A 22,064-nucleotide genomic window follows, 5' to 3' on the forward strand; every position below is an offset into this window, starting at 1 on the left:
GCAGAAGTTATTCAAATAATGCACAACATTGTTTTGCTCTTAGAAAGCCTAGGGAAGTGATGTAGTAGTTAACTGTATATATTCTGAAAAAAAAAGCTCTGATGAAGATGAAGAGAAAGCTATTACTTCCTTTTGAGTACTGTCAGTTTCCTGTACCTTTGGATCTTCAACACAGTGCTTCATAATATCCCTCCACTGTCTATCCACAGTCTGAAAGAGACGCCCCTCTTCTGGCACCTGTTGCATAATATCCTCAGAAGACAAAATGGGTTCCAAATAAAGCCACTGCGCTTGCACTTTCAGCCATTCATCAATAATATCCTGAGTTTGAATTAGGCGATTTTCCCATTCCTTAATAAATAAAGAATGTTACCTTAATGTTTCCAAACAAAGAGCATTAGAGAGAATATATACAAGAAAGGTAGACACTGTGGTACTCTCTTTTTGAAGGAGAAAATAAATATATCTAGCAGTAAACAACATAAAAGAAAAATATTTAGGGGTATTTAAGTTTCAAAAATACAGTTACCACTTTAGTGCTACAACCTCTTAATAACTTAATGGCTAAGAAGCAAGGTTAAAGGCACTAAGAGCAATAGTGATTTTGTAAAATATGTGAAAAAAAAATTATGTTCTTTTGATTGCACTTGAATCTGAACTGAAGAGGGAATTTCAATAGAGAAATAATTTAAGCAGGACTTACATGCACTCAGAGAAATCTTTCTAAAAAATCAATGATCCTTTTTCATTAACCAGTGACGCAACACAGCTGTAATACAACTGGCATACTCTTGTATTATAGCTATCCTGAAAATGAGAACAGTAAAGAAAAAGAAGTATTCCTCATACCCTGATATCTTCGTCAAATGCTTTAATGAAAGGTGATCCTCGCATTGTCTGAGTTTTTATAATCTGATCATCAACAAGAGCTTGAATCTCATCCACTGCAGACAGAATATGAACACCACTCTCACGATATACAGATGTACAGAAGGAAACTGAGAGCCAGCTTTCCTGCATGACATGCATTGCTTTCTCTAAGGAAAATTCCTATAGTTTAGAAAAAAAAGAAGCTTTAGTCACTGCATTTTTCTCCAATGTGCTCATTTTATGTACAAGTTTATCTAGCTGAATAAGCAATTTTGCTTAGCATAAATTTATGCTTAGCATAAATTGAAGTATGTAAACTAATTTCAAAGGGGGAAGAGGGAAAAATCAGGCTCACTGAAGACAAGCCTGGGAGATTTGTGACGAGGGTTACCAGATCCACTGTTATCCTCGATGCTGTAGGGGACAGTAGATTATGTGATACCCACAACAGTAACAGATACTCCTCTACTAAGTCTCTGAAGCGTCTCTATACCAACACAAGAAGCATAGGAAATAAGCAAGATGAACTAGAGATCTGGGTGCAGTCACTGGGTTGTGATCTCATTGCAATTACAGAGACATAGTGGGACAGCTCGCACGACTGGAATGTGGTAATGGACAACTACCGTACTGTTCAGGAAGGATAAATTGACAATGTGAGCTGGTGGAGTTGTTCTCTACATAAGTAAGCAACTAGAATGCATTAAGCTTAACCCAGGGGGAGATGATGAAAGTGTCGAAAGCTTAAGGGACATGCAAACAAGAGTGATACACTTGTGGGCATTTACTACAGGCCACTAAACCAGGAAGAAGCTGTTGATGAGGCCGCCTACAGGCAGCTGGAATTAGCCTCAAGACCAAGTGCCCTGGTACTCATAGGTGACTTCACTCACTCTGATGTTAGTTGGAAAGATCACACAGCCAAGCATAAACAGTCCAAAGGATTCCTGCAGTGCACTGATGACAACTTTATGCTGCAGGTGTTTGAACAACCAAAGAGGAGAAGCATGATGTATTAATAAAGAGGGACTGGTTGCAGATGCTAAGGTTGGGGCTCATCTTAGCTGTAGTGACTATGACATGTTAGAGTTTAACATCAACACACTAAGAAGCAGGGTGAAAAGTAACACTTCAATCATGGACTTTCAGGGGGATAACTTTGCCCTCTTCAAAACTCTGCTTAGAAATATTCAATGGGCTAGAGCTCTAAAAGGAAGGGGGGCCTGAGAGAGACGGTTAATGTTCAAACATTACCTCCTCCAACCTCAAGAAAAATGTATTTTCTTGGGGGAAAAAGTGAGGGAGGCAGGAGACCTACATGGATAAACAAGGGGGTTCTTGGCAAAACTCAAAAAGAAAAAGGAGGTTTACAATATGTGGAGAAATTGGTCTGTTGGGAGGATTATAGAAATACTGCCAGAGAATGTAGAGATTGACAAGAAAGGCCAAGGCTCTCTTGGAACTAGGTCTTGCCAGGGAGGTGAAAGAAAACAAGAGCTTTTTCAAATACGACAATGACAAAAGGAAGAAAAGGCAAAAGGTGGGTCCACTACTGAATGATATGGGAGATGTGGTGCGAGAGGATGCAGAAATGGCAGAGACTGGCCCTCAGGACACTCACTGTTATCATCTAATAGACCAAAATCACCAAATCTCTTCTGTTGCATAAGGGTAAAGACAAAAAAAATCTAGTAAGCTACAAAAGCCATCACTAAGACACCTGACATTGCACTTGTCACTATCAAATCACAATGCTTACCTTGCTTGCACCTACACTTATAGCTTCAAGCTCCTCCAAATAAGGGGCTAGATTCTGCTTCAAAAGTTTTCTCAGCGTAGTTCCAGAGTCTGGTGTTAAATCATATCCTACAATAGTCGACATCTGCTGCCAATGACGAGATTTCATGCCAGGGTTACATAAAATAGTCACAATGGGAATATTCTCCTAATTGAGGAAAAACATTTATAAGGAAAAATTAGTCATTGCATTGTTTCTTTTTTTTTTTCCCAGCATCTTTGATGTGCATTTAAAATTCTCCTGCAGGAGCTGAGGTCACGAAAAGGTTTTTTAACAGCATGTTTTCTAAAGATCCATTCATTTATCCCTTCCACTTCTAAATAACTGTAGTAAATTACTGAGTAAGGAATAAAACTACTAAGCGCAGTCTTCTCAGGAAAAAGGGAAGAATTTTGCAGCTATGTCAAGTAGGGCTTCCATTAACCTAACATATAGTCTCATTGCTATATTCCCAAACCACATCCTTAAATGTTTCTCTGTATCCAGAAATTACTTTTCTCCTGTACGGTTCCACTCTAACAACCCACGTTAACAAAACTACAAAGCTATACAGAATGCAATTTTATTACAATGATAATTACAATCTGGTAATGGTGATTCAGGGTTCTCACTCTGTATTCATAGGAGCCTCATCTAGGACACAACATTGTCTGCCTTCACTGTGTGCTGAATAGAGCATCTGTTTTTCAGCATCAAATTCTTATACCCTTCAAGTTTTCCTACCTGAAAGTCTTTGATCTGCTCCAGAACTGAAGAACACATTGTAAGAGTTGGATTTGCCTTTGTTTCTTCTTCTGTCTTCTCTCCTACAGTTTTGCGCTGTGGTCTCTTTTTCTGCTCCTGTTGGATTTTTTTTTGCTTTTGTTGGAAGAACCTTGAGAATTTAATCATCTCTCTTAAAAACTCATCAGTCTCAGCCTCCACGCTTTCCCCATTTAGTTCCAAAAAGGTACCATCCATCCACCTGAGAAAACACACCAAGTTAGAAAACAGAATAACAAACATAGTCTACAAATAATTAACACTTTGTTTAGCAATACAAATAATATGTAAATTAATACTTATTTAAATTACATCAAAACTCTGGTTTCTAATTACTGTCATTTTATGCAAAATTCAACAACTAAAGGGGGCTTGTTCACACCCTTCTGTGTATTTGCATAATTATTCTGCTTATGCATTTCTTTCAAAGAGTTTGTCTAATTATAGGCTTCATCAGCATGTAACAACACAGCTAGAACCCAGTATGCAATATGCTCCTTTACTAAATAATAAATTGACTTTTTAATTCTAGCTGAATTGAAATAGCAACTCCGATATGTAAGTTATATTACTATTATATCACTATTATACTTGCAAAGCTAATAACAAATTCTTAGAAGAAAACAAATCCACATTCTATGTCTCAGATGAAGCAAAAAGAACAAGCATAAGCATTCTTCCTGCTCTCCCTTATTTGGTTTCAAGTGCTGAATTACCTTTTTTCTGTTCGTTGCCATTTCAATATAAGAGTGAAGAGTTTCTGATATGGTTCAATATCAACTTTTAACTTGCTGAGGAGTGGGAAGTCACTCAGTTGCCTTTGGAGCAAAGTCTCCTCCTTATTAATCAGAGCTATGGTTTCATCAGCCTCCTGTATGCGTTTCTGTAATGCCCTCAGTGTAGCTACGTACTGAAATCAAATAATTGTATGTCTTGGGTGATAACTATTTTGATGCTATCAAAATATTAAAGCATATTAAACCTATGCATTTATTATAATTTTAGAAAACATGAGTTAAAAACTTTTCTTATCCTTGAGTACATAAACTGTACAAAACCCAGAAGAACACTAAGAAAAATAAAGTTGGTTTTATCATTACTGAATTCAAGTGTATAAAACAGTTTTCAAAACATCTGAGCTTTAAAGTTCACTGTTCTAGAAGGCAGGCACAGATGGGTTTATGTACCTGATAGATCATCAGGGCAACTAGGGATTTATATTTTGTTTTTAAATAATCAAAATTACTAAGCACAATTGTGAAATCCTCCAATTAGAGTGCAAGACATGTTCCGGTGATGATAAAAGTAGTTCTGGAAATTTGCAGAGATTTAGAGCCAGTGGTCTGCTCTTCATTAGCAGAAAAATGAACTTTGGAGGTTCATAGAAATCAATCAATCAATTACTATTTAATCTGTTATTTTTTTCCTTTAGTTCCTCAAGATAGCAAAAAGAGATGGAAATTCTCATCTCACTGAAGTAATTTGGAAGTAATGTCACTGAGGCCAGAATTCCATGAGTTTAAAAAAAAAAATCACTCCCTTTACATGTTCATAGTATCTCAGTCATTGCTGGGATTATGGAATTTCAGCACAACTTCATAGCAAACTTTTCTTTCTGTCAAATGCTATTGCCAACATCATAGAAAGAGGGGGAGGAATAAGGGGTCATTTTATCAGTTTTTTCATCATGGTGAGAGGATAATACATGTTTTAGTTCACATTTGTTAAAATAACAAGTACTTTTAATTCTAAGTTTCTTCCGTGACTTCTATGTGTTACACACACAAACCATTTCCAACCATCTTATACTGCATGTTAATCAGACCTGCTGCATGCGGTCCAGTTCTGAGTATTCTTTGAAATCTGTCACAGAACGATTCAGCTCATCTAATTCCACCATCAGTTTATCATATTTATGTTGTAGTTCTTGTTCTCTTTTATATTTAGACTGTTCAACCAGCTGGAAAACAGTTGATTATTTTTTAAGGAAAAAACCCAACAACAATGGAAAGGCAGTTTAAGTGTTTTCAATGATTACACATATAAGATCATCTACATTAAACATTAACATAGACAAATTAAACAATACCAATAAGTTATTATCCTCACAATAATTGATATTTCTTCAGAAGTTGCTTTCTGCATGTTCCATTTAAGCTTATGCAACCTCTCAATGTTATCTCAATAATCACAGCATCTAGGATTGCCTTAAAGGCCTCCTCCAGCAATCAAACAAAAGACAGGAAAGCATTACAGAAAAAGAATAGATTATCATCTTCAGGATTCAGTGGTTTCTTATCATAAGAGGACACCTACAACTGCTGGAAGCCAGCGCTATGTGGTATCCCACATGTATCTACTGCCATAAAAGGCAGAAATTCCAGAACATAACACCACTCAGGAGAACACAGGGGTTTGCATACAGGGGTTGTTTTGGAGGTACCAAACAAGAAATCAGCCAAGGCAGAGGAGATCTACTATGACAAGGACAGGGACCGCTATGCAAACATTGTGAAGCAGATAAATAGAACATCTCCAAAAGAGGAAACAATCTTTCCCTACTGCAATAGAATAAGAATGGACTCATATCTAAGAGTATAAAATGCAAATATGTGGACTTATAAAAACTCCATGCAAAACTATACTGGGACTCAAGCTCTAGCACAATGCAACTCTAGTTTTCACCTTCATATGAATTACCTGTTACTGACCACAGACAAATTAAGGTAAGATTTACTGAAGGTTTTTGGTTACAGTGACAAAAACACTCCACAAAAACCTTCTGTTGATCTAAAAATGTGGAAATATGTTATTGATGCAAGTTTAAATTTGTACAGTTTGTTATGTGTGTAGATACATTTAGCCTGCTGAGGAAATAGCTCAAGTCAAGTCTAAAGTCTAACAAGCCAAAACAGACCAAAAACAAAGAAAAGTCTCTTACTTCATCATGTTCGTCAAAAACAGCTTTAATCTTCTTTGGCCATACTATAACTGCTGTATTCTGGGCAATATCTTCAGGAGTAAATAAAAAAGTATCTAAGAAGTAACTCATTTGTCGACAGGACTCCTATAAAAAGAGATTTTGCAGAACTTTAGGCATCATAGGTCTGCTAAAATATAGGGTAGGACAGCATTATGTGCAAAGATAAAATAGAAGTCTGCATTTCACAGACTTTTCTGAATTCAGAGTTACTTTAGCCAACTGAATATTAAGGTTCAAAATATATAAAGAAAGTTACTCAAATTGCTGCCTTCTTTGTAAGTTTACTTCTCTAACTGTGACTCCTGTGGCCTGTGTACCTACATGTAAAATACTAGTATTATGTAAGATATAAAAGTCATAGTTTATGCAGAAAAAATGTGTTATATTGACAGACCCTACTACCACAACATCATTTCCATACCTACTATGTAACATATAGCAAAGAGCTTCTTATCCAGTAATATACTTGACTGACCCATGCCTTGCACAGATTTGAGTACACATGAAGTACTACAGCTAATGTAACACCATTTACATGCTGCGTCTTGTGTCTTCAACATCATGATTGTTTTCACACACAAAATACTCTTTACACTTGTGTGTTATATTTTCATAAACAGCTTCTTAAGCAGCTGTGAAGTAAGTCATAGCTGTCTGCTATGATTTATTAAAAGCTCCATTTCCTTACTGCCATGTAGAAGACATAGGAATGGGGATTAAGGAGAAAAAGGTTTTGTCAAAGAATGACCTGAACTTCCACTTCTAGCTGAAGTAGCACTGGGAGTACGGTTTACCCATCCACGCAGCATCATCAGACAAAATTCTCCACACTCCAGAATGAATTCTCTATTTGTTTAGATGAGCATGTTTGGTAAAAGATGCAGAATTTAAGGAGTCATTTACCTTGATCCTTAACAACAGGTCCTGAATATCTTTGGTTTTGACATTCTTTATGTAATGTATTGTTTCTATCATTTCTTCTGTTGTCTTGGGAATTTTTAATGCACGTTCCTTAATTGCTTCAAATTCCCTGCATATCCTATAGATTTATTTTATACAAAACATTAACATTTTAAGATTTTCATTTGACTGTCTTCAAGCTCAGTCTTAACAGAATTAAAAGCTAAAATTACTTCTTTAAGTACTATCCATGCACAAACTCCATTACCTTATGAAACTAAATAGGGAATATGGCCAAGTTAGTCTGGACAAAGACTGTTTATTAACTTGCAGTAATTGATTTGTTTGGATTTTGGAGAATTCCTATACAATAAACACTGTAGTTACTTTTGATAAGCACCCAAACTTAAGTACAATATCATTAGCATACACACACTGTCTTAGCAAGTGGGTTTTTTTTATTTTAGGGATGTGGAATCACTACAAAACTTGGCTATAATTGTTCATTTGAACCAAATGTGGTAGTTTCAGGCTACACCTAGAAATTTTTCCACAGATCTTGAACAGAAAGTGGTAGAATGTAAGTAAATCACTATTGGGTGTACAAAAGGAAAATAGTAAGCTCTAAACAATCCCACTTCCATAAAACTTAGATAGGTACACTATCTTCCTCTCTTTTGGCTTCCTCACTCTGGGAGACAGTAACTTGCTTCTCCTGGCTCTTTGCTGACCCTGGCTGTATTGCTTTGTTTTGGCTAAGTCTAATAAAAGAACTCTCTGTTCTTTTCTTCTGTCCATTTGTGTCCAGGGTGGTAAGGAGGGTGGCAAGGAGGGCAAAGCTATAAGCTCCCCTGGATTTTGGCCAGGGGGGTTCTTGTGCTGTTTATAAATTGCAAATACTTGTAAATATATGTAAATATTGTATGTTTTGTACATACTCATTGCATTCCATTGTAGATTGTAGTTTTGCTTGTAAATACAGTTTCATTTGCTTCCATCTGGGCTGAATGTTGGGAGGAAATTTTCAACCCACCACATAAAACAACTTAATATGACTTTACTCATGATTTAATCCATACCTGCAAATTAACTCCCTGCTTAACTGATGTCCTTCTATGATACGGTCATTTGCCTGGTGAGGGATAAATTATCCAGCTGTGGGATAAGCAGGTGCATGGTGTGATGGGTGAGGAACTGGCTGAAGCAGAGCTCAAAAGGGTTGTAGTGAATGAGGATACATCCTGCTGACAACTGGCCACCACTGTCGCTCCGCAGGGCTCAATTCTAGAGCCAGTTCTATTCAATACATTGATCAACGGTCCGGATGCAGGAGCTGAATGTGCCATTATCAGCTTTGCTGCTGATACCACACTGGGCAGTGCTGTTGACTCTCTTGAGGGACAGAGTGCCTTGCAAAGTGATCTAGGTAGGCTGTGATTACCAGGATGAAATTTAACAAATTGGAATGCTGGATTCTGCACCTAGGATGGACTAATGCTGAGCACAAGCACAGACTAGGAGAAGAGTGGCTGGAGAGCAGCTCCACAAAGAGGGATCTGTGAGTGCTGGTGACAGAAGTCTCAACATGAGTCAGTACTGCACCCTGACAGCCAAGATGGCAAATGGCATCTCAGAAGGCATCAAACACAGCACGACCAGCTGATCAAAAGAGGAGGCTATCCCAATACTGTATTGAGTATTGGTGCAGCCCCACCTGCAGTACTGTGTGCAGTTCGGGGCCCCACAATTTAAGAAGGATGTTCAGGTCCCTGAGTAAACCCAGAGAATTGCAACAAAGCTGGTGAAATGACTGGAAGGCATGTCCTATGACGAACAGCTGAGGACTTTGGGCTTGTCTAGTTTGGACAAAGGGAGGCTAAGTGGTGACCTCATTGCTCTCTACAGCTCCCTGAGGTTGGGAAGTGGGGAGGGAGCTGCTGATCTCTTCTCCCTAATCCAGTGAGAGGATGTATGGAAAAGGTTCAAATCTGTGCAGAGGAGATTTAGACTGGACATTTCTTAACTGAGAAAGGTGGTCAAACACTAGAACATGCTTCCTGGAAATGTGGTTGATGCCTCAGGTCTGTCAGTGTTTAAGAGGCATTTGGACAACATCCTTGAGAACATGCTTTAACCTGTCAGTCCCTTCCCACTGAAATAGCCTATTCTATTCTATTCCAATTGATCAGTGTTCTTATTTGCCATTACCTATGACAACCTAGAGATATCTACGGAATCTAGCTAGTCTTTCCTTTGACAGTGCTATAGTACTGTATTTCACACTTAAGAAACCAGAACAGTAATGAAGCCCTCAGATCTTTTAGCTTCCTCATTATCCAAGTCTATTAGTAAGGAAAAAAGCACATCAGCTGGCACAACTTGTATGAGGTCATTAGTTGGCCAGGAGTATGGTGTATTTGCATTTAACACATATAGCATTCACAAGCAAAATATTCTACTTACTTCTCATTTTCCTCTCTGTAATTGGCCACTATTCTGTCCATTAGTATTTTTGCAAAGGTGTTTGCATTACTAGCCAAATCTTGCTTTGTGTCCTTACAATTCAAACAGATCATGGGGAAATCAGCTGTCTCTGGTAAACTCAAGATTTCCTTCTCGTGAGCAAAGAATTCATCTATGAACTTCAAAAAAAGATTGCATTTTACACTTCAGAGCTGTTATTTAAATACTCGGCTACATGAGTAAGCCTTACACATAGAATAACACAGATAATATTTTTTCTATTTACTACAAACTTTTTGGGGAAAAAATACTTATGTTGTAGATTTGTAGCTAATCAACATGATTTTTAGCTAAAGGCTAAGCACCCACTATCCTCTGTTCCCTTTTTATTGCTCTGGGTAGAGTAAAAATCATAGCTAAAATGTAGAATTAACACTTACAGCAGTATATTCATCAAAACTGTGTTCTTCTGCTTCAAATCTTTCTATCTGGGCCTGTGCAGTTCCATCTACAAGCCAGCCATATCTTTCAACTACAATCGAATTATATTGTGTTAATATTATTATCACACATAGGTTGCACAGTAAGTTACTTATTTCAAAGACATAATGCAGTTCTTTAAACACTCTTTTGTCACTCACCATAGTTTTCAAAATATGCCTTTGGACCTTCTAAGTTGTCCCTGAGAGACTTCTTTAGTGTTGATGTGGCCCATGCTATGGTGTGACTAGGAAGTTCAGTGTCCAGAGTTGCAGTGCCTCCCTTTAGCCAGGAATGTACCATCGGGATGTTCTAATAGAAGTGCAGGTTCAGGTTATTTTAATTTTAAAAAGTAATACAGAGATACAACATTCGAAAAGGAAGTTGCAAGCTGCATAAGGCACTGTATCAGAAAAGCATGAGACTCTAATCATAACCAAGGCCAGGTGCTTCTAGAACAATTCTTCCTGATTCAAAAAGTTAAACATGAAACAAAACAGACTGGGGTGGAGGTGGGGTGGGGGGTGGGGAGAATCCAATTTTACATAAAATTACATTCTGCTGTATATGCAAAGACAAAACTAACCCAAACACTTCTCTGAAAGCACTGTCATGTATGATTAAAGGCCTATATTCAGTCCACAGGGATATACCTAAAGCCCCCAGAAAGGTTGTCTTGCCTGGAGTCATGGATTAGTTTCCAAGACATAAACATTTATGTATCATATGCACTAGTTGATATAGATTTGAGATTCTTCTTTTTCTTACAAGGACAAGGAATATAAATTCTGATGTTCCTTATCTTTCTCTGGAGATCTCAATTATTAATGCAAGCTTATTGTAAATCATCACACATATAACTAAGGTGCTAATTATATTTCTATGCAAAATGTTAGTTGACAGTTCAATGTTAAAAATAAATACATACATAAATTAGAATGAAGCTATTTATACTTAGAGAACTCTTGGACTCTCTAAACATACCAAGGAGAAAACAGAAAGATTATCTGTTAGCCAGTTTTCCTGGGTAAGTTTTCAGCCTGACTTGTATTTAATGAACAAGTAGTTGATTAACTTGTAAACAAATGCAGAGATTTGCTGACTAAAACAATCAGTAGCAGGTGTCCTGATTTTTTATGAAGGAGGAATAACAAAATGAGCTTCAGAGCCTGGAGTTCTGCTGAGCATCAAAATGCATGAGACTTGCAGAATCTTTATGGAAAATAGGTGAGGTTCAGTTTGGCTTCCCATTACCATGACAGTCAAGAGTCCTTTATTACTGATACTTCCACATACTGAACAACTTAACGGTTACATATTTAAATAAAGACAACAGCACACCTGAAGAGTCTGTCCTATACGATCTACTACGGACAGAATTGCTTCTTCCAGCTCTTGGAAGCTTGAATAAAACTCCCACTTATTTTCATCAAGAATCAATGACATGTTAAATATAGGTAGACAGCTTCTGTCTTCAGAATCAAAAAGTTTCACAAAAGCTTCAACTGTTCTTGTCAGCAATTCTTTCACCTAGGAAAAATATATATACCACCTGTTAGTTGAAAGATCAAAGCCCTCTCCCCCTTCACTGCCATTCAGTAAGCCAGAATTTCCATTCATTTAATGCTTTTGGCCTGCTTCATGGATAACTGAAGTGGTGTGAATTTTTCTAATGACATCAGAGAGTATTAGTCCCAGTTCTGAAAGAATGTGAATCAATGAATAAGCAAACAAACATTTCAATAAAGCCCATGGATTTTGCCAATTTTTTGTTTAAGTATGTTTACTTTCAAGGGAGAGAGACCATGTTTTCCTCATTTTGCTAATACACGATATGCAACTATAGTGCCAAGACTGGGGACAGGAAGGGTCCTGAGAAGACGGAGATATTTCCTTCTTCAAGCTAATTACATTCTAGTTGGTAGAATGACTAAATATTCTGCAAGTAAGAGACTAGAAGAAAAAAGAAACAGGCCTATGCATTTATTTTAAGAAGGAAGTTAGAAATATACAACACCATGAATACTTTACTGGATTATATGCAACAGATGGTGAATAATGGCTAAGTAAGCCAACTCCCGACAACCTCCTATCATCTAAATGTGCTCACTCTTTTAAAGTTACCTAAATTTCACATCATCACAGAAAGATTTTTACCTGATTAGACATAAGCACAGCCACAGAGTTATAAAAAGAGTCAACCTGACCCAACTTTATGCCAGGCAATGCCTTCTGAGAAAAGAGATGGATAATTCTTTGATACCATGTATTCAATATCTTCTCTTCTGCTTTATAACAGCTTAGAGAGACCTCAGTCTTTAAAGATTCACAATCAATTGGTCCTTTCAATCTAAAAAAATAAAATAACAGGCAACTTTATAAGCAAAAAACCCTGGGAGTAAAGTAACACTAATCAACACTGTATTACAAACCCATTCTTTTTCATCAGAAAGAACAGAGGGAGTTTAAGCAACATTTCTGTAGGCTTAAATGAGGGGGGAAAAAATGTACCCCAAACCTCAGGAAATAAAGAACAGTTACCAGGAAAAAAAGAGAGGAAAAAGATACTGAAAATTATCTTTTTGAAAATTACAAAACTGAAAAGTTCCAAAATTAAAAAATTAAACTGATGAACACCAGCAAGCATTTTTCAAATGCTGCTTCAGACAGACATCTATGGGGATCAAGGCATTAAGAATAAATACATAATAAGGAGACCTTTAGCGAATTAAGGGCAAAACATGAAAGGGCTGATACTAGCAATTTAAGCACCAATGAAGTATTTGTGCCTAACAGAGGGAAGTCAAATGCATCCTATCACAAAGTAACCAACTCAAAGAACATCAAATGACACATTGAAAAAATGTATTAACCCCTCTATGAGAAATACTAGAATTTAACAAGCTCTTCTTCGCTAGCTTTAAATACCAACACCAGTTAATAATTGACAAAACCAAGCTTTACCTGAAACTTGAGAAATCCACTAACAGAAAGGAAGAGAATGCTGCATAACCAAAATCCAGCACAGTTTTCATTGTGGGGTGGACAATGTGCAACTTGGAAGAGATTTTCTTTTTTGCGTGAAGAACATTTTTATGCCATGGGCTAGAAAAATCCAGGCCTCTGGAAAAAACACAAAACAAAACCAACAACCAAAACAAACAGAAGTGAAGAGCTCAAGCAATACTGGAACAAAAAGTAGTAATAAAACCCTTAATCCTTAACACGATAGTTAGTTAAGTGCCACACCCGTATCTGTAATATGATGCAGTGGAAGCCATAAAGATACTGTGATCAACCATGAATTATACTCCAGAGTATTTTCAAACTGCCTGCTCTTCCTGAAAGTCTTCCACTGTAAAGGTCTCACAATACCAGCAGGATGTATATATTTTATTTAGATGGCACACATTCAGATGCTTCAGTTAAATCATGCAATTCAGATAATACCCTCTGTCTACCTGAATTCCTCTTTATTTTGGTAGAGTCTAATATTGCCTTTCCTTCAGTCACATGGTTTTGCTTCATAACACCAAAATAACACAAAACCTTGGCATTAGAGGCAGTTTTAGTATTTGAAAGTACTATGCAATGCTGCTGGCTGCCAGTAAACTGCCTTGCACACGCACACACGCTTCATTCCAGAGGTGACTGCGATACAACTTCAGTGTCTGGGCATACACAGAGGACACTGTCAGTGCTGAAACTTCACAAAGCATTCGGATATAAGATGTTCAGATATAAGATCCTCTACAGAGAGAAAAATATGTCTTAAGGGACTCGAGAATTAATATTGTCCCACGACTCTATTCCTGCAGCTCAATGAGAATTTCACTCATGCAATGAGTGTGTTTTGCCAGTGAGTAATTCACTCACAGAGGCAATACAGGCAAAGGTGCCTCCTCTTCATCTTCAAGTCCTTTTACATCTGGCTTTTTAAGAACACTCCGCACTAGGAAAGAAATTAAAAATATAAACATTAGAGAACAATGCAGCCATATTCAACAGGTAATGTATGCCCTCAGTCTTTCTCTAGGTTGCACTGAAAACACAGTAGGGTGGAAAGGTGACTGTATCCAAACACATTCTCCTAAATGCAACTCAAAATCACAGCTGCTGCTAAATATCTATACAGATTCAGGTGGGTTAATCCCAATTTTGTGCCCTATTCATGAAGGTTTTCAGATAGACTAGCGTTCATAGAAATAAGTACTTTAAGTCATTTCTTCACTTAGAATATGGTGTGTCACTGGACCAGACTCCCCAGGGAAGTGGTCATGCACCAAGCCTGTCAGAGTTCAAAAAGCTCTTGGTCCTATGATTTTGATTTGCTAGCACATGGAGTTTGACTCAAAGATCCTTATGGGTCTCTTCCAATTCGAGATAGTTCAAGTATTTATGGTAATCGTGTTTACTACAGTTATCCCACTGATGACATTACAAAGAAGTTAGTCCCATGATGAATTCTGTATTTTTAAAAAGATCTGCTATCCACCAAAACATTCACAAAATTTGGCTCAATTTCAGGTACTACCAATGTGAATTAAAAAAATACATTAATGCATGATTTCAAGGGAATGCGCTTTCAAAATTCCAGTTCATGACTCCTTTAAAAAAGTTTAAAAACTGAAGTGAGTTGTGTGAGTGATCTCTGAAAACAGCTGTCATGGGTTGAGTTGAATCTGCTAACGATATTCAATGCCATGCTGTTGCCACATCAGCTTCAGAACGAAAGTACTGGCTGCAGCAACATATCCTGGGGCTTAAAGTCCAGATCGTAACATGACAGGCTTCCCTCCAGGTCGCCGCTTCTGGTTTCGTGTTTTGGGGTGTTGATCTTTTCTGCTGGACTGGCTTCTGCGTGCTTGGGTACAGGGAATCATTTTTATTAGTGGCTTCTGCTGCTGCTTTGCGTTTTTGCTGCACATTTTCTGCAAACAGTCTAAAGTAATTGCGCATTTGCTCTATTACCTCAGCAAATTAGTTATCTCAGTTCGGGGTGGGGGCGGTGCAGGTTGTGTTGTTTTCCCTCCCATTTGTGTGGGGAGTGGAGGGGACTTGTGAGAGTGGGCTATGTTAACCCAGGACAACAGCTAACTATCTTTGCAGATCTTTATTGTGAGCTTTCTCATGCACAGAAAGCAGCATCTGAAGAAATACAGACGTGCTTGTGGATAAACAGCTTAAAAACCCTTGCTGCTAATGAAGAACAATAAAAAAAGGAATGACTGGTACTTAAAAAGCTTCTACTTTCTTTAGTAGAAAAAGTGATACATCCTTGCATCAAATTAACTCAGAAGGTTAAAGACTTAACATTTTAATAGTCCAGATAAAAATATGCAAGTTTTGTCTTAAACACTACAGTCAATACACATTTGATGAGGCAGAAAAAGAGAAATCAGCAGTAATTACAGAGATCATTCCTGGATGAAAGAACAATCTGGAAAAAATATTTTCACTGAGAGAACCTGGAAGAGCTTACATGATAGATACACTACTACTACTTACCCATCAATCTTCTCATACTCTTTTCATAATCTCCTTCTACTTCCTCCAGAAGTTTTTGAACTAACAGTTCTCTGCCTTCCATAAGCGACTGTGGCACCCTTCTGAGTACAGATGTTAACCACTGCTGTGGACAGGGAACCATTGGCCTCCTTAGCACACACTTCTTCAGAAAGAGATAGTTTTCCTGAAAGGACAATATTGTCAAAGGTTAAATAATTTGCCATGTAAATATTTCTACATTGGGCTTGACAATGAAGTCTCTTTATTAACCATTTCTTACACTCGAGAGCAGGTGACAATCAAATTTTTTCGGCGTTCACTGGTTAGTACTTTGAAAGATGCTCTAGAGTTGGTAAAACGGTCTCCCTGTCTCAATGCATTTAAACACAAAATATTTTACTTTTGAGCACAGCATTTTCCTTGATTCTCTGATGAAGTTTATGACAGACAATCCAAGGTTCCTGCTATTGTTCTTTGGACAAACATCTGGCAAAAAGCATGCACAAATAGGAGGACTTTTGGCCAAAAGATAGGTATTTATGAGTGATACCTTTGTTATAAACCAGAAAAGGAGATCTGAATCTCTGCAGTCTTCAAAATGAGTTTCCCTCACATCAGCTAGGAAAAACAGATAGCTGCCTTAAGCTACTTAATATTCCCATGCTAATTTGAATTTAAAGCATCTCTCGGAGATAAAGTCTTACTTTAAAAGCTATACACAAATTGTGGAATTTGTACAAGTTCTGCAAATCAGGTGAACAATTTCAAAGACTCTTTTTTTGTACACCCTAAAGTACAATCCATGACCTCAACTGTAAAAGTCCTGAGGCTGTTTAGAATTTTCTTAAGTAATTATCTTTAAGATTTAGATCATAACTTAAATTGATGATGGACATACTTTCTATAATAGCATCTATTCTTCTACTGGACCACAAGAACAGACTCATAAAATCACAGAATGGTGAGGGTTGGAAGGGATGTCTGGAGATCATCTAGTCCAACTTCCCTGCTAGCACAGGTACCCTACATCAGGGTTGCACAGAAATGCATCCAGCTGGGTTTGGAAAGCTGCTGAAGAAGGAGACTCCAGACTCTCTGGGCAGCCTGTTCCAGTGCTCTGTCACCCTCAAAGTAAAGTTTTTCCTGACATTGAGGTGGAACCTCCAGTGATCTAGTTTTTACCCACTGCCACTTGTCCTATCACTGGGCACTACCAAGAAGAGCCCAACCTCATCCTCATGACCTCCACCCTTTAGATATTTACATGCAATAATGAGATACCCTCTGTCTTTTCTTTTTCTGATCACTTTTCTAGGCTAAAGAGCTCCAGGTCTCTCAGCCTCTCCACATAAGAGAGATGCTCCAGGCCTTCCGATGGAATCTCACAAGTAGTTCCCAGTTCATCTTGAACTGGGGAGCTTAGAACTGGACACAGTCCCTGTTTCACTTCCTAGTCCATTTTTTCCCCAGCAAGACTACAGAAAGCTTTTCCTCTTTACCCACCACTAGTTCCACATAACATGCCCATCCTCTCTGACAGACCATTCACCCTTCTACTCTAAGAAGGCAGAAAAAAGTATTTAACTCACTCTTATTTTTGCTTCCTCACTCTTCATCTGCATAAAAAGGAAAAGTAAATCTTAATGTATTATGAACATAAAATATACACACACACAAAATAAAAGAAATATAAAATTTAACAAATACTATTTCTAATTACTTTATTCTGTAGAAACACAGATATCAATGCCAATGGGACCACTTGAGCTATAAATACATAGCTATACATTACTAAGAATTGAGCTAAACACGTTTAAGTAACTACTAAGAAGTAAGAGGCATAAATGTCTCAGGCAAAGGTTAAAATATTAAAGAAAGACTTTCTTACAGTGGAAGGCAGCTCTGGGATTGGAGGTGCAGGATCTCTCTGTTTTCTTTTATTCATGGTGATGTGATAGGCTTTTAAAGCTCGATCAGCTCTGAAGTAAAACATAGAGTCAGAAGAGCAAAAAAAAACCCACAAATAAGATATTAAAAACAATGCTATAATTTTAATTGATGCAACCTGTTTTCTCATGTTTACCAATCTTTGATCACTACATGGAAAGCTTGCCTTTGCATACTCTGCCTTCTCTCATATAAAGCGCCATATTTATCTTTACCACAGTCAGAATATGCACATGGCTTAGTTCAGTTCATCCAATCATCCAGCGCTCCTGTTAGGATTAAGCCTTATTTCTCCACAAACAACTACAATAGATCTTGCCCTACTGTATTACAGAAAGAAACAAACAAACAACACACAAAAAGCTAACACAAAACACACACACACAGACAAGAAACAACCAAAACCCCAACCAACCAAAAAACCCCTAAACAACTCCTAAAGCTGTTTAAGAACAGCCCTTTTTTACTGCCTTTGTTTTTAAACTAAGTAACCATCAGAAAACTTTAAATGGTTAATGTTGGCATGTTAACACTGAATTTAGGCATGAAACCATACCCATCATTCTGGGATACATGGCCATCATTTTGGGCTACACTGCACAGACCTGGCAAAGAGTATTTCAGCCTTATCTCTACACTCAGCTGAAAACTCCCAAGTGGAAGTTAGACTGCCAGTTTCAAGTGTACACTCAAATCATTACTTCATGGGACATTCTTTAAAATACAAATCACTTGCTATAAAAAATGTAGCTGATTCAGTGTTCCAGCACAGTATTCACTGTCAGATGGCTAGTCAGCAGCCATCTTACTGTACTGGAAATTATCACTACAACATAGTTGACATATTCAGCGTACTGACCATCTGCATTCTCAGACCTGTACTCTGCTACTTACAGGTCTCACTGAAAGGTCAGGATTTACTTCCAAAAGCTAAAAGACTACTTATGTCTTAGATTTTTATTATGGGGCACGGGGAAAGGAAAAAGGAGAAAGGGGGAAAAAAGAGAAAACCTTCCCTTACTTTGGCACAAGTCAAATTTCCTTCTGTGATCAATTCTTTTAGCCTTTAATCCTGAAACTTAGTTTTACATCACTACCTAGCTCAAATGAAGTCATCACACACAAGTGCCTTTTGAGAAAAATCAACCTTTCAATACTTGGCCACTTAGAAATTTCAGCCACTGAAGTGGAACATCAATTGCATAGGAATCAGTTAAGTAACAACATTATTTCTCAGATGCCCAATGTGCAATGTTTTGGGGTTTGTTTGTTTTCATTTGAATGTCAACATTTCTTGAATTATATGAAACTCACAGTAACTGTTTAAGCCTCTTCTGCCGTTCATTGGATCTTCGGTACTTCAATAGTTTCTTCTGTGCTGGTGTCAAATCAGATACGATTGATGAAGGTAAAACAGTGGGACGAATGCGACGAAGGATGTTTCTCAAAGCCTCGTCACTGCAAGGGTCGCCATTTGCGTGTGCCATCTAAAACCAATACCAAACCCAAGATTCTAGAATACAAGTAATCCTGTCCTGAAGGCAGTTTAACAGATGCATGTATTAAGTTGAATGTACCTAAGATGTAAAATGAGGTAGCATAAAGTTTTTTCACAATTTAGGCATTAGCTTTGGAAAACATACAAATACTGATTTATGTTAAAATGGCAAAGTTCAATGCGAAGTGTGCACAAAACGAAAAATGCTGGTACAGTTCGATTAACTCAAGATTAGTGTGTTGCATAAAGTTCTGTCAGAAATCTCTTTGTAGTGCTCATCTACCAGTTGTACACAGCACCTAAGACATCAGAAAAGCATCATGTTAACACCCTAGCAGACTGCCCCAATTCTAGGCACAGCTCCTGTTCTGATAGGGCTTCATAGGTGAATTGATACTCCTTCAGTAACTCCACTCACTAAAACAAAATTACTTCCTCATGAAGTTCACCTGTGTTAGATAATGCAGAACAAATTGAGACAAGAGCAGCCTCTAAAGTTCTCAGAAAAAGAAATGCCCAGAAGCAAGCTGCAGAAAATTTTCAAGTATGAGATTCTAGAATTCTGCTGAGGCAAAGAGGCAGTCTCTAAAGGAAAACAAAAATCATAATGGCATCGACACAGATTTAGTTTCACCACAACATCCAACAAAGGGTGGCAAAATTATGATAAAATTATTCTTTATACACTATATCACTGTTAAAGAAAGACTAAGTGCATGGAACTAAAATGAAAGCACTTATAGAAAAAGAGCAGTCTATTCTTCATGTTACTCAAAAAAAAAACCCCAACAAAAAACCCAACCAACCCACCCCACCAAAAAAACCCCAAACCAAAACAAACACCCCCCCACATAATAATTAAGCTAACTTTCTTCATGCAAAACAGTCATTAAAAGGTATATTCCATACACAGAAATGTTAAGAAATTGAAAATTAATATTGTAAAAAGCAGTGTAAACATTGGAGACTCCTCAAAAACAATTGTGAGACACTGAAAGCTGTGTGGTGAACTTCACAGGCTGTTTGAGAACTTTATCTTGCATATAAACATATACTCCCATCAACAGACCCTAGTGATAGTGATTTATGTGTTTACCCAAGGCAGAGCAAGGCACAATTTCATTTCAGCTGTCTGGAAATGCTTATTTGAGCTACCACATCAAATACTTCTGTAAATATCAAGCAAGTGCTTGACACTACTCTTTCTAAGATGCAGCAAATGTGAGCTCTATATATGCACCTACAGTATGCCAGGGTGTGCATCCTGAGAAGCAAGGCCATACTGAGCAAAGGCTAAACTCAGGTTACTAAATCGAAGGATGCAAGGTAGGCTGTGGACGCAGATTCCCAGGGAAAAGGTGGCTTGTAATTTGGTGTGGTTAACATGAGATTCAAGACAGAGATAAGAGCTTGGGTTATGACCATAGTTGTGGGCTGTTGGGACTGTGTAATAAGAAACTAGAGGTGGGTGTGGGTTTCAAGTAAGAATACTAGTCTAGGGCTCGAATGACTATGTGAAGCAGACAACTGACTAACCACAGTTACAAGCACCTGGCAATCAAAGTTTAATAATTGTCTTGTATAAAGTCAGGGAAGGAAACAAAAAAAAAAAAAAAGGGGGGGGGGGGGGGGGGATACAGGAAAAAAACGCCTTCTATACCGGCTTGTCTTGCTTGTGGTCGTAATTCCCCTGGAAATACGATGCACTGTATGCACTGTTGAGTTGTATACTGATACAACTCAACTGTATTTCAGTAGGTTCTCAGAGGAGCGAAAAGCCGAAGCTACCCCTTAAATCCGTGGTATACTCTAGTAATTTATTATTAACACGCTTGTTTGCCGAGGCCCCAAACCAAATAACAGCGAAAGAGCGCGGAGGCGTGTGAGGTTTTCCCAGAGCTTCCCGCGCCCAGCCGCGCCCCGGGACACAGCCTTGTCGCTTAGGGAGGAGCAACACCCACCCTGCGGCCGCCCCGACCCCGCCGAGGGCCACCCCGCTGCCCAGGCTGCCCTCACCTCTCCCGGGGCCGCGCTCCCGGCGCCGCCAGACAAGATGGCGGCGCGGAGGCGGCTCGGTGGTGGCTCAGGACAACAAAACGGTCGCCACGGAGCCGAAGGCGGGCGGCTGGCAGAGGGCGGGCCGAGGTGCGAGAAACGGGGTCAGGCGCCCAGCGGCTTTCTGGCCTCAGGAGAACGGGTGCCGATGGCTTCCCTGGGACAGGCAAACCTTACCCACAACTCCAAGGCGCCGTCTGCCTGCCTTGGCGCTGTTTACACACGCCAGAAACACACAGCAGCTTCAAGGCTGCCTCAGCAGAGCAGATCGGCGCCCTCTGCACCTCCGGGCACTGAGCAAGGTCCATCTACTCAGCTGCCTGAAGGCTTGCGTACAAAGCCCTTAGCCTTACCGCCAGAGCCGTAACCACAGCCCTCCTGCCTACAGAACTCGCTCCGCTTTAAAATACAGCCACATACTGCACTTGAAAGGGAAGTGTGCCTGCTCAGGTCCCCTCTGCTTTGACAGGGTTCACCTGCCCAAAATTGAATGCTTATTCAAAGCCTTTTTATTCATAGAAGGGGGGGTGTGGATTTGCACTTTGAACAGTATCAGACTACAAATAGTCTCGTGATTTAAAACTAATAGTAATATAGCAGAGACTTGGAAAAAAATTATCTTACATTTCCTAGTCTGCCATAGGGCTAAACACAGCCTGAGCATGTCGGTACATCTCCAGCACAAAGGAGATAAAAACCTGCTTGTTCCAGATCACAGCTGGAATGCTTCAGAAATTATAATACCTTAACACATCAGATAACTAAGCTTTGGCATTTTAGAAAACTGCACTTAGTAATTT

The 22,064-nt window shown here is 38.5% G+C and overlaps 1 protein-coding gene across 1 annotated transcript in view; it reads right to left on the reverse strand.

Moving 5' to 3' along the window:
* DNAH12 (dynein axonemal heavy chain 12) overlaps positions 1–19,198 on the reverse strand; it is a 67,512-nt gene extending 48,314 nt beyond the window's left edge. Inside the window, exons 1-19 of the mRNA XM_009910056.2 lie at positions 19,026–19,198; positions 17,653–17,743; positions 17,354–17,380; positions 15,765–15,948; positions 14,133–14,208; positions 13,221–13,379; positions 12,414–12,606; positions 11,598–11,786; positions 10,418–10,568; positions 10,217–10,308; positions 9,777–9,955; positions 7,317–7,452; positions 6,372–6,497; positions 5,256–5,390; positions 4,147–4,340; positions 3,392–3,632; positions 2,630–2,815; positions 850–1,050; positions 157–351 (exon numbers count right to left, since the gene is read on the reverse strand). Of these exons, the coding sequence (XP_009908358.2) occupies positions 157–351; positions 850–1,050; positions 2,630–2,815; positions 3,392–3,632; positions 4,147–4,340; positions 5,256–5,390; positions 6,372–6,497; positions 7,317–7,452; positions 9,777–9,955; positions 10,217–10,308; positions 10,418–10,568; positions 11,598–11,786; positions 12,414–12,606; positions 13,221–13,379; positions 14,133–14,208; positions 15,765–15,948; positions 17,354–17,380; positions 17,653–17,743; positions 19,026–19,198 (2,928 nt within the window). The remainder of the gene's footprint in view (positions 1–156; positions 352–849; positions 1,051–2,629; positions 2,816–3,391; positions 3,633–4,146; positions 4,341–5,255; positions 5,391–6,371; positions 6,498–7,316; positions 7,453–9,776; positions 9,956–10,216; positions 10,309–10,417; positions 10,569–11,597; positions 11,787–12,413; positions 12,607–13,220; positions 13,380–14,132; positions 14,209–15,764; positions 15,949–17,353; positions 17,381–17,652; positions 17,744–19,025) is intronic.
* Between the last annotated feature and the right edge of the window lie 2,866 nt (positions 19,199–22,064).

Source organism: Dryobates pubescens, chromosome 1 (assembly GCF_014839835.1).
Source record: "Dryobates pubescens isolate bDryPub1 chromosome 1, bDryPub1.pri, whole genome shotgun sequence".
Lineage (NCBI taxonomy): Eukaryota > Metazoa > Chordata > Aves > Piciformes > Picidae > Dryobates > Dryobates pubescens.